At 42.1% G+C, this 12,692-nt stretch overlaps 1 protein-coding gene across 1 annotated transcript; it reads left to right on the top strand.

The window, feature by feature from the left end:
* Nucleotides 1–117: 117 nt before the first annotated feature.
* On the top strand, nt 118–12,485 carry TYW3 (tRNA-yW synthesizing protein 3 homolog). The gene is made up of 6 exons (XM_077824794.1): nt 118–394; nt 3,531–3,611; nt 9,379–9,477; nt 10,336–10,407; nt 10,656–10,789; nt 11,900–12,485. The coding sequence occupies exons 1-6, from the start codon at nt 221–223 to the stop codon at nt 12,105–12,107; spliced, it is 768 nt and encodes a 255-aa protein (XP_077680920.1). The 5' UTR covers nt 118–220; the 3' UTR covers nt 12,108–12,485.
* The last annotated feature ends 207 nt before the right edge of the window (nt 12,486–12,692 follow it).

The raw sequence follows: 12,692 nt of genomic DNA, 5'->3' as shown, positions 1-12,692 counted from the left end.
CCGCCCCGCCTCTTCCGGCATCGACTCTCAGACGCGGCACATTGAGCCCCTCCCCCGGCCCGGAAGCGCCCCGCGCGCTGTGTAAGCGCGCCGGTAGATTTGGCCTAACCCGGCTGCCGTCAGCCAATAGGGCGGTTGTGCGGCCTGTGGCAGGCTCGCCCGCCCGCCCGCCGTCCCCGGCCCGGCCCGGCCCGGCTCGGCTCTCCATCCCCGCGGGCCGATGGCCGCCTTCCGGCGCTGGAAGGAGCAGCGCCTGGCCCGGGCGGATGAGAGCAGGAAGGGCAGCGTGGACGAGGCCATCGCGGAGCTAGTGCAGCTCCTCAACGGGCAGGAGCGATTCTGCACCACCAGCTCCTGCGCCGGCCGCCTCCTGCTCGCGCAGGCCCCCGCCCCAGTGAGTCCAGCTGCCCGCCCCCGAACCTCTCCCTCGGGCCCGGGGCCGCACCACAGACCCCGGCACGCCCGTGGGGCCGCCTCCCGCTCAAGCCCGCGTGGGGCGAGGGGCTCCCCGGCAGCGGTCTGAGGAAAGCGGGGTGTCATGGGGGGGAGACAGCGCCGAGCGCGCCTCCGCGACCCCGCTCTGAAGCCAAGACACCGACCCCCCAGCCCCCCTTTGAAGCGCCGGGGCTGTCAGTGCTGCTAAGCAGGTTCCGCGCTGCATCTCCTCGCGGATCCCCCGCCCCACCCACCCCCCGCGGGCACCAGGGCAGCACTGGGATTCCCTCCTGGCGCCAACTGTTCTCCAGCTGGGGCTCCCGTGAGGTTACAGGGCCAGGAGTCCACCCCATAATAACCCCCACACACATATCGCAAGGCAATGATGAGCTGCCAAAATCTTAACAACCAGTTCTCTCCTCACCCCACGAGGGTGTCGTGGCCCACCCCCGCCCGCTGGGGACTCCTGCCCCATCCAACTTCCTGCGTTCCTTGACGCCCCCCCACCCTGACCCCTGCCCCATCCACCCCGTCCCCGACTGCCCCCAGAACTGGGCAAGAGGGTCTCGTGGGCCACTGTAGCGGGTGCCCACCCCGCCCCTAAGAGCCAGAGGCATCTGCCAGGGGGCAAGGTGGGGAGTCCTGGCATTGCTTACCTGGAGCAGCTCCCAGGAAGCATCCAGCAGGTCCCTCTGGCTCCTAGGGGCAGGGGAGCAGCCCCTGCCCACACTGATCGCATCAAACGTGGCGCCTTAGGCACCAACTCCATGGGTGCTCCGGGCCTGGAGCACCCACAGGCAAAATTTGGTGGCTGCAGAGCACCTACCAGCAGCTCACCTCCCCTCCGCCTCTTCCCCTGAACGGACCATGCTGCTCTGCTTCTCCGCCCCCCTCCCCTGGCTTCCTGCAAATCAGCTGTTCGAGCAGAAAGCCTGAGGGCTGAGAAGCAGACGGCAGCTTCGCACTCAGGCCCAGGGAGGCAAAGGTGAGCTGGGGCAGGGAGCAGTTCCCCTGCGCCAGCCCCCCCCCCCCCCCCCCCGATTACCTTCTGCGGTGCGGGTGGCTCTCCTCGTGCCCCCCTACCCCAGCTCAACTCTATCTTCCTGGGCTTGAGCGCGAAGCCGCCGCTTGCTTCTCAGTCCTCCCAGGCTTCCCGCGCAAACAGCTAATTCGCGGGAAGCCGGGGGGGGGAGGTGCGGAGAAGCAGAGCGGGGCGGCACGTTCAGGGGAGGAGGCGGAGCGGAGGTGAGCTGTGGCGGGAAGCTGCCGGTGGGTGCTCTGCACCCGTCAAATTTTCCCCATGGGTGCTCCAGTCCCCGAGGACCCACAGAGTCGGCGCCTAAGGCACCACTTTTGGCCGGTTGTTAAATTTAGAGGGACAACCGGTTCTAAAAGGGCTTCTAAATTTAACAACTGGTTCTAGCAACCCGGTGCGAACCGGCTCCAGCTCACCACTGCCCCAAGGTCAGGTGCCCCCGGGCAGGAGGCATGGCCCTTACAACCCACAAGTGGCATGAGGTTTGTGGCTGTCCTGGCCCAGGTTACCCCTAGTTACATGCATGGCTGCTGTAATCTTTTCTGTTCTGCAGATAAGTGGAGATGTTATATCATGTCCCACCCCACCTTTGTCTCTTATCCAGCTTATGAATAGTTTGGGGAATACTACAGTTAAAGTTATTGGTGTTTATAGCAAAATCAACATGGTGTTTATAGCAGCACTAGAGTAGAAGATAATTTTACTGAAAGTATGTGGTCCAGTTCTTCCTCCACCTTATGCTGTAGGAAGACTTGGCATCAGTCCTTGCTCACTTTCGTATGATGATCTCTTTTTCATTGTTGTTGTCTACGAGATGTAAACTAAGAGCACAGAACACTAAGGTATACAAAAGTAAGTAGAACTGAGACAGCACCAGCATCTGACATTTGAATCACATGATCTGTCTAGGTTTTTAATCTGGCAACAAACCATCATTTTGAGATCTGAGCAACACCAAAAATACAGTGTAGTCAGAGTGTTCCTCCCAGAGGACAGAGTTTTAAATTGGCAGTTCTATCCAGATCCTAATATTCTTTAGCCATTGCCAAGCCACTGATAGTTAAGTCTTGACACACTGATTTGTAGTAACGATAATTACAACCAATCTCCTTTAACAAATTATACTACATGACTTTTCATGAACTTAATTTTCATCCTGAACTCTCCACAAATTTATCAAAACCACAAGTTTTATATGCAAAGTGCTGATTAGATTACACAGGAGAACATGCTAGTTTCTTATTTTAAATGTTAGAGATGTAGAATTTTAAGATCCCATAATACACCAGTGCAGCACATCTACAGTTTTGTTGTGGTGTACATCAGTACAAATATCCCAACTGTAAACAGGTCCTCAGATTAGTTGTCTCCAAAACGTAAATACATTTTAATAGAGAACATTCCCAGGGTAAGGTAGTACGGGGAAAGCATATATGACTGCATTTTGTTGCTTCCAATCATGAGATTCACGTTTAGATACATCTAAGTGGATTTTTCGTATTAATAGTTGCGATACCACAAAAGTTCTTCCAAAGAATTTAGAATCATAGAATATCAGGGTTGGAAGGGACCTCAGGAGGTCATCTAGTCCAACCGCCTGCTCAAAGCAGGACCAATCCCCGACTAAATCATCCCAGCCAGGGCTTTGTCAAGCCTGACCTTAAAAACTTCTAGGGAAGGAGATTCCACCACCTCCCTAGGTAACGCATTCCAGTGTTTCCAGTGTTTAGTGTCCTTGTCGTTTTTTTCTGCAAATACTAGATCACATTGCTATAGCTGAATGTGGGTGAAATCAGAACACTTCTCCATTAATTTTTGGGATTAAATTAAACTACCTGCTTAGCTACTGTTATCTAGGTGTTGTAAATCCTACCTAGATTTGATAGTTAAAAAAAAAAACACATGAAAGTTACATAAATAAATAACATTAAGATTGTTGATATAGTTATGGTTACTGATCAGAAAATATTTCTGTACATCCTTGTGTACCAAGCCAAGAACGCAAAGGACATTTGTTTTTATAACTGCAGTGCTATTTTAATACTTTGTTTTTCATTAGGGTTTCAATGGCTATGAGGTACAGAAGAAAAACTGTTCTTGGCTCATGGTAACGCATCAACTCTGTGCAAAAGAGGATGTGGTAAGATGTCAATAATGTACAATGTTTATGCATAAATACTTACCCTCTCCTCATCCCAACCCTCCAAAAAACACAATTTCAAATAGCAACTAGAAAATAATTTACATTTTTCCTTCATATTACTAGAATGAATATGTTCATTTAAGAGCACAGTTTTGTTATTAGGATAAAATTCTGTCTACATTAGCTGGCGAAACTGTTAGCACCTTTCTAGCAAGAGCATGGTTTAAGTCAGTAATGTGGCTACCTTGCTCAGTGTAAACAGGGCTAGGGTCAAAATTTGTCTCTTTCTTAAAATAGTGAACGAGAGTACAATGTCAGCAGGTTATAAAATCCACCACTTTCAGTGGTTTTTAGTTAGACATTTTGCATGGCTTGCACAAGACCAGCGATTCTACATCAGATTTTTTTTCTCCTAAAATATTAATTTAGTGCTTGTGAAGCCCTTTTCTTATCCATAGAATAAGTACAGTCAAGTTTCTGGCAGGTGTGCCTCAATTCTGTATTGAAGGATCACTTCTTTGGTAAGAATGTATTTTTGCATCCATGACCATTCATTTCATTCTGGCTGTCTCCACTGAGGCAAGCAACACAGATGTCAGCTGTAGAGTGACTGATGTAGACACCTCCAATAGAAAATAGTCTGACACTGTAAACTCACTTTCCGTAGACCAGACAGTCTTCAGATGGTAATGTCTTTGTCACTAGCAGTTTAAATTGAATTAATGGTAGTAATGAAACAAAACTTCCTTCTAATAGAAACAGAGGAATTGCCAGACTGAATCATACCTAAGGTATGTCTGCTCAGTATTCTATCTCAGATAATGGCCAGCATCAGATGCTACAGAGGAAGGTGCAAGAACCTCACAGTATGCAAATGCAAGATGATCTGCCTTTTGCATTAGGTTTTATCCTAGTTTCTAATAGTTAGAGATTGTCTGAAGCATGAACTTTAATGTCCCTTACAATTTATCATTAATTATAACTGGATATTCATGTTATCCATATAATAATCTTGTTACACTTCCTAATCCTTGCAAAAGTTAAATATTCTGAGCTGTGGATATTCTGTCATGCATGATTGATTATCTGGGGGGAGCAGATAAGGAAGCAAACACAAATGGACCTCTGTCCTCTTCATTAAAAGACACGCATGCTTCCTGAAAAAGCATATTTGTTATTTTGTATGCAGCAGAAACTCCATTATGATTTAATTTTATCAACTTTCAGTTGAAGATTGAAACAGCCATGTCTAACAACTACAAATCTGAACTAATGCAAAAAGACAATGGCTCTCTTATGGAGCTTTTTTTAATTAAAATTATATCCTAAAAAAATGTTTTGAAACTTAAAATCAAATCACTTTAAGAAACTGTTGAACAGTTTGAATATTTATGAACTACTTTGTGCTTCCAAAACTGCCTTTTGCTCTCTAAATGCTCCTCTTTACATTGTACCCCATAAAATGAAACTAGTTATTCCATAAAAAAAAATAAACTGTAAAGACTGCATAACAGTAATATACATACATTTAAACTTTAAAAGCCCCTCTATCTTATTTTTTCTTAGTTTACTTGATATCACCTTCATAGAAATCTCAGCAGCCTCTGATTTGCCATATACTAGGAGTAGGGTCTGAGCTACTAGAGTGTTGCCATTGGCTTTTGCTAGTGGGTACCTTCTCAATTTTTGTATTGACGTCTAGTTGGTAGATATGGTAAAAATGTTCATGCGTCCATTAAAGGTGTGAAAAATCTTTACCTGACTACTTCTTAAATTGTTATATTTTCATAGAATACAAACAAAGTGTGGAAAATTGGGCTGGAAGTCAGGACTCTTGGATTTTGTGCTGAGTTTTCAGCAGGCAAGCTACTTAATCCCATTGTGCCTCGATGTGTATCTACCACTTTAAAATGGGAATAGGAAATTTGAGGAGTAATTAATTTTTATAGCTATCTTTAAGATCCTTTGAGGAAAGGTGTGGGGTTTTTTCTTTATAAAACATCCCTTCACAAAAGATTTCTGGGCCTTATTCAACAGGAAGAAAACAATTAAAATGTAATTAAATAGTAAAATTTTAAAATTGCACAAAGTATTATATAACAATGTCAAAGTGGTGTACAGTTTTTTCTACTGGATTCTGAAAGTAAACCTGCATTGATTTGTCAGCCCTATTCTTTGAAGAATATACAGAGGAATATTAGTAGTTATGTTCCTCATTTATAAAACTGCTGTTTGAGGGGGGAGTGTTCGAACTATGATACGCAACTTCAGCTACACTATTCGCATAGCTGAATTCAAAGTATCTTAGTTCGACTTACCTGGCCGTCCTCATGGCGGCGAGTCGACCATGGTGGCTCCCCTGTCGATTCCGCTTACTCCTCCTGCCGAGGTGGAGTACGGGTGTCCATTCGGGGATCATTTTATTGCGTCTAGAGGAGACATGATAAATCAGTGCCCGATAGATTGCTCACACCTGCCGGATCGGCGGGTAGTGAAGACGTACCCTTAGAATGCAAGTTTCTTGGAGCAGGATTGTGTAGTGTTCTATGAGACAGTGAGCACACTGTCCATGGTCATTAAATCAACACATGGCAAAACTTTTCTATGTAATTCTTTATTAAACATTACTGTATTTGAAATAAGGGAACTTCTTTCTTTGTCACTTGCATACCTTATCAGTGATAGTCATTCTTTATCAGTTAGTTACAGCAGTTACGCTTTCACTGTTTACTAACTAAGGGTCTCATCCAGCTCCCACTGGGGGTTTAGCCATTGACTCTGTTGGGAGCAGGGCTGGGCCTCAGACTTTGTAGGCTTAATAGGAAATTACTTTCAGTATTTTCTTATTAAATTCTGAGCCTTTTACAGGAAATTGGTGGTCTACAAACAATAGGGTAAAATCCTTTGGTCACAATTATTTCATTTAGTGAGCATTTCAGTGCAACAGGCAATATAAGTCACTGCAGCCTTGGGGCATCCTAGCATACGCAGACCATTTCAGTCAGTATGACTTTCTTGCCCGTTTACTGTCACTGAAAAAACTGTCCTTAGAGTGTCTGCAAAATTACTTAGCCTTGTCAGTGAAACCCTTTAAAAAAGTACACACACCAACGTCGCTTCGTCTGATCACGGTCAATATTAAATTCTGTTGTAATACTTGTCTCTGAGACAAGTCTGTCTACCTTGGCTTCCTAATACATTGAACACTAGTCTACTGTGCTGAAGCAGCCTATTGTTTATATAACTCAGGTGGGTAGAACAGAATTTTCAGACACTGAAAAATCCATGTATAAGCCCAATAAGACTGCTGTGCCCATTTGAAGCCCTGTGGAAACCAGTGGGGCTCATGCAGGCACAGCAGGTAACCTGTATGCGACATAATGCAGGATCAGGGCCAATGGCATCTGGTTTTTAAGAATTCTTGAGTATCCCCAGTTCCCATTGGCTCCACTAGTAGCAGTGGGTGCTTAGCACATCTAAAAATGAGGTCATTTATTTAGGGGCCTAACTTTAGGCACCTATATTTGTAAGATTTATACCTTAATAGCAAGGATAGTTACAGAAAGAGCATGCTACACAAGAACATTTAAATCTTGTTCAATATTCTAAGGGGGAAGATAGGGTTCTCAGCAGTTTTATTTTACACCACTATTACTGGTATCTTGAATAAATAAGAACATAAGAATGGCCCTGCTGGGTCAGACCAAAGGTCCGTCTAGCCCAGAATCCTGTCTTCCAACAGTGGCCAGTGCCAGATGCCCCAGAAGGAATTAATAGAACAGGTAATAATCAAGTGATCTATCCCCTGTCACTCATTCCCAGCTTCTGGCAAACAGAGGCTAGGGACACCATTCCTGCCCATCCTGACTAATAGCCATTGATGGACCTGTCCTCCATAAATTTATCTCGTTCTTTTTTGAACCCTGTTATGGTCTTGGCCTTCACAACATCCTCCGTCAAGGAGTTCCACAGGTTGATCGTGCGCTGTGTGAAGAAATACTTCTTTTATTTGTTTTAAACCTGCTGCCTATTAATTTCATTTGGTGACCCCTGGTTTTTGTGTTATGAGAAGTAGTAAACAGCACTTCCTTATCTACTTTCTCTACACCAGTCATGATTTTATAGACCTCAATTATTTCTCCCCTTAGCCGTCTCTTTTCCAGGCTGAAAAGTCCCAGTCTTATTAATCTCTCCTCATATGGAAGCCATTCTGTACCCCTAATAATTTTTGTTGCCCTTTTCTGAACCTTTTCCAATTCCATTCTATCTTTTTTGAGATGGGGTGACCACATCTGCACACAGTATTCAAGATGTGGGCATACCATGGATTTATATATTGGCAACATGATATTTTTTGTCCTATGATCTATCCCTTTCTTAATTATTCCCAGCATTCTGTTCACTTTTTTGGCTGCCGCTGCACATTGAATGGATGTTTTCAGATAATCGTTGAAATTTTCACAGTTCTCAATGTTAAAAAAGGATTAAAGAAATATTTTCAATTCAGAGGAATCACTGGGCTAGGATGCTAGCCAAAAAAAAATTAAGCATGGTGCAGCAGCTCAATTTTTTCCCCTAAATATAAGTATAGCAAATTGGTAGCTACTAGTATTTTCATTAAAGATGCTCATGGGATGTGGGGGAGGCAAGTTAATTAGATATAAGAACACTCGATAAGAACAAAAAAGTTAGAACATTATATAGTAGTAAACTATGGTGTAAACTGCAATGAATCATGTAACTGTTTCAGTGCAGCCTTTATAAACTAAAGCCAATAATCTCACTCCTTACGTTTATTTTACATAAACATAGCATACAATAATAAATCATAACTGTGTACTATGCCGCATCCGCAGGTTCCGCCGATCGTGGTTTCCACTGGCTGCGGTTCGCTGCTGCAGGCCAATGGGGGCTGCGGGAAGCGGCGCGGGTCGAGGGACATACCGGCCACCACTTCCCGCAGCCCCCATTGGCCTGCAGCAGCGAACTGTGGCCACTAGGAGCCGTGATCGGCCGAACCTGCGGACGGGCAGGTAAACAAACTGGCCCGGCCCGTCAGAGGCTTTCCCTGAACAAGAAGCCCAAGTTTGGGAAACACTGTTTTTGAGTATTAAAGCTATATAACTGTTTGTTACCTATTTTTTGCCCTTGGTGTGCCTTATGAGTGTAACTTCAGTTTATAAATCCTTTTATTTTATCTTATTTTAACATTATCATAGAAGTAGTATAATGAGTCATTTTTGAAACGTAGATTAAAATAAGGTCAAGTAGTTCAGGCCACAAGTTCAACCTATTTTACCTTTTTAAGAGGAATGTACTTCAATATCAGCATGTCCCTGATCATATCCAATCATGTAAGAAATCAAAAACAAACTATAACTGAATAGTAGTAATATTTTGTGCTCTCAAGGTTCCTCTGCTGACTGCAGTAAAACAGTACTCTCTGTGCTGTGCTGACATCATTGGGGTTTTTTATGTCCAAAATGATCAAACAGGGAAGCAAATAATTTTTTTTTAAAAGTCTAGGTCCAGTAGAAATTCATGGCAAGAGAATCAGTTTAATACTTACAAATCAGCAGAGATCCTGAACATTATGAGCAATGGGAAATTTAAAGCAATTAAATAATAACAAACATGATTGTTTGAGCCAAATCATTCCTGGTGTTTTTAAACATTTCATAAACTAGCTATTTTATTATGAAATGTTAATAGTAACAGTTTGCCTTTGTAGTATTAATATATTAATGTTCATTGCATTTTCCAGATGACAGCGTTGCAGAAAGCCACTGGTGACACTGTATTCAAATTTGAACCATTCATTCTTCATGTGCAGTGTCAAGAGTTGCAGGATGCACAGCTTCTGGTAAAATTAGATCAACAATGTTGTATTGTTTTGTTTACATTTGTTGCTGCATAAGTAAAAATGTTGGCACCTGAATATCTTAACACTCAGAAATAGTCTCAGGAGCAATGTATGTTTAATAACTGAAGTAGTAAAAGTATGTTGATGGAGAAAATAAGGATTAAGATTCTTTCTGCAGATTTTGCTGTGCTTTCTAGAAAATAAAGTCACTTAAATGCACTTCAGTCTTCTAGCTGAGGCAGATTGGCTTGAGAGAGCCTGAATTATCTGTGTTGCTTTCCCTGGCCCATGGCAGTGTTCTTTAGAAATTAGTTCACTACAGACTGGGACCATTTGCTCCCAGACCTCAGCTAAGTGGATAATGCTGTGCCTTCTCTGCCTTTCAAAAGGGGCTTTGTAGGCCGGTACAGGATAATTTTGTTCCTCATCTTCACCCTGCCTTGGTTCATATAGAGAAGGAGATCTTTTCTTTCTACAAATTTTGCTGAGTTCTGCAGAATCTACATCTAAGAACATATCCATCCCACGATTGTCTTCTTTGACTAGCAGCTATTTAAACTGGAAAAATATAGTGCCAAAAGAGGTATGAACTTCCCCCTTTGTCTTGATGGAATGGGTCAGGGCTGAAACCACCATCTGTCTTTGTCACTGAAATTTAATTTAAAAGTATTTTGTTACAGTATTAGCATCTGATCCTGTAAACACTTACTAGTGATTGTAGCTCTTAATGCAGTCAGTTGGGACTATGCCTTTACGGTTTTGCAAAATTGGGACCTTGACTTGCAATATAATCCACAGTAAGCTTTCAATCTGACAAAATATGTATGAACTGCTATTTAAAATGTTTTTGTTTCACAGCACTCGGTGGCTATAGATTCTGGATTCAGGAACTCTGGTATTACAGTTGGCAGAAGAGGTAAAATTATGATGGTATGCACTATTTTTCTACTCTGCTATAGAATTTAGCAATTATTCATTAACATGAGCACATTTTTAAGTATGTGGGAGATTTGAATAATAATTTTTAAATGACACTTTCCTGACATGGCATATCATTCTGCTCACAAAGAAATACAACCAGATCTTTTCAGGTGGTTTTCCTGTAATGAATGCACCTACGTTTTAGAGCTAGTATCTCCGAATGTAATTCAAATGAATACATCTATGTGTACCTCTAGGCTGTCCGGAGTACTCATTGCTTAGAAGTTCCATTAAGTCACATGGGGCAATTGATGGTCACTGAAGAATATGTTGACTTTCTGGTACAGATAGCTAATCGGAAGATGGAAGAAAACATGAAGAGGATTGACAGGTTTGTTAGATTATATGCATCCTGTGTCACTACATCTAAATCCAGAGAAGTGTAAACTTTTTCTGCTAAACAGTAGACCAGGAAGATCAGCCTAAAAAAATAATAGTAAAACAGATTGAAAATCTGACCTCAGAGGGTTTGGGGTTTTTTAAATTATGGATGACCCTAGAGGATCATTTAACCATATATAAACAACAGTATCAGGTAGTGGAGAGTAGATTTGTTACAGAGCTTTTAAAAAAGTCCATACAGGACTTCCAATTGTTGCTCCAGATATATGGCATGAATAGCACATTGAGTTCCAGTCTCACATTATTAACTTCCACTGTTGCATCTTCATGTGGGGTTTGTGTTTGATTAGATTTTAGCATGTTTAAGGACAGGAGATTCACCTTTTGATGAAGCCAGGAATATCTCATTTTAATCTACCGGAATTACACATAATTTCCTGAGTATTCAGATTAGAATGCACCCTTTAACGTTTCTGTACAAAGTTCAGACTACGGTTCCCAAACTGTGGTCTTTGGAACATTTACTGGTGACTAGTTACATAGTACTGGCTTTTCTACTCATTTCCAGTTGTGAGAAACAGAACAGAGAGGGTGGGCAGAAGAAATAAAGAGCAAAAGGATACAGGACAAAATACTTAATTGCACCAAGGACAGTTAAACGTATATAGATATTTTCTTAATATTTTTCTGAATTAATTGCTGTAGTTGCCACAGGGATGTTAAAGTAATTGCAAATAGGAGTGGTGATGGTGCATCTGATTATGAATAGGATTGACTATTAGACACTATTAAGATGTGATGCAAAACCGTAAAAGTGTTTGAGATCATCTGTTGTGTAGTTTTAGCAGTATGAATGGGACTTTCATTATACATAGGGCATAACTGTCAATTAGATTCCTAGAAGGTCAGAGATTAGAGAACTGACAGAGCATGCCCAGAACATACGTGCTGGTATCCCTGAGTCCCTCTCACAATACCGATCAGGTCTGCCTTTGGATTTTATTAAAATTATATGAAACGTTATACACGACATTTTATGTTGCCAAAGTGTTAATGTTCTGTTTGCAGAACTTAAGCAAACGTATTTGCTCCTTTCCAGGTTTTACAAGTGCCTACAGTTAGCTTTGAAAAGTGAACTCAGCATGAGTAACTCACCTCATGGGATGATACAGAAGATTCATTCTGTGTACACTCACAGAAGAAAAAGAAAACAAGATAAAGAGCCTGGCTTGTGCACCTCTTCAGAGAATAAGGAAGAGTCAAAAACAGAAGATGACCCAGAAACCAATCTCAGTTTTTTTTTCTGAAATCTATTGATACAGGATACCTACTTTCTAATATAGGTGTAGTTAACACAGATTGCTAGCTTTAGTGATACTTCTCTTGTACTGCTCTTTATAAGAGCTATTTACACTGCTGTGCTCAAGGAAGTTATGCTGTCTTGAAAGTTTACGCTGGAGACAGTGTTCACTTAACCAAGCATTTCAGTGTAACAGAATTATGAAATGTCCTTTAATTTGCATAAAAACACCACAGAAGCATGGAGAACAGAAGTACATGGACTTCTTAAAAATTATGAAATATTTATTAACAGTGGACAGAACAGCTAACAGTTTTAATGTGTACATAGGTATACCTCAAACCGTGTTTGATACAACTCTATAATAAAAGATTGATTTACTGTATGTATTTTCCTTATTTAAAATACCAAACACAAGATTCGCAAAAAGAAAAGGAGTACTTGTGGCACCTTAGAGAATGCCACAAGTACTCCTTTTCTTTTTGCAAATACAGACTAAACACAGCTGTTACTCTGAAACCAAACACAAGATTAAGTCTATGCATTTGAAAACACTACCTCTACTAAAGTGTTTGTTTTTTGTACTTCCCTC

This window comes from Eretmochelys imbricata, chromosome 8 (genome assembly GCF_965152235.1).
Source record: "Eretmochelys imbricata isolate rEreImb1 chromosome 8, rEreImb1.hap1, whole genome shotgun sequence".
Classification (NCBI taxonomy): domain Eukaryota; kingdom Metazoa; phylum Chordata; order Testudines; family Cheloniidae; genus Eretmochelys; species Eretmochelys imbricata.
The sequence above is the reverse complement of the archived record's forward strand: the minus strand, read 5'-3'. Positions and strand labels throughout refer to the sequence as shown.

Bases quoted from the DNA above. Each gene is read 5' to 3' on its own strand.
- TYW3 (XM_077824794.1), top strand. From the start codon at position 221: ATGGCCGCCTTCCGGCGCTGGAAGGAGCAGCGCCTGGCCCGGGCGGAT. The intron at 395-3,530 runs GTGAGTCCAGCT...GTTTTTCATTAG, and splicing joins TCGCGCAGGCCCCCGCCCCA to GGTTTCAATGGCTATGAGGT. The intron at 3,612-9,378 runs GTAAGATGTCAA...TGCATTTTCCAG, and splicing joins TCTGTGCAAAAGAGGATGTG to ATGACAGCGTTGCAGAAAGC.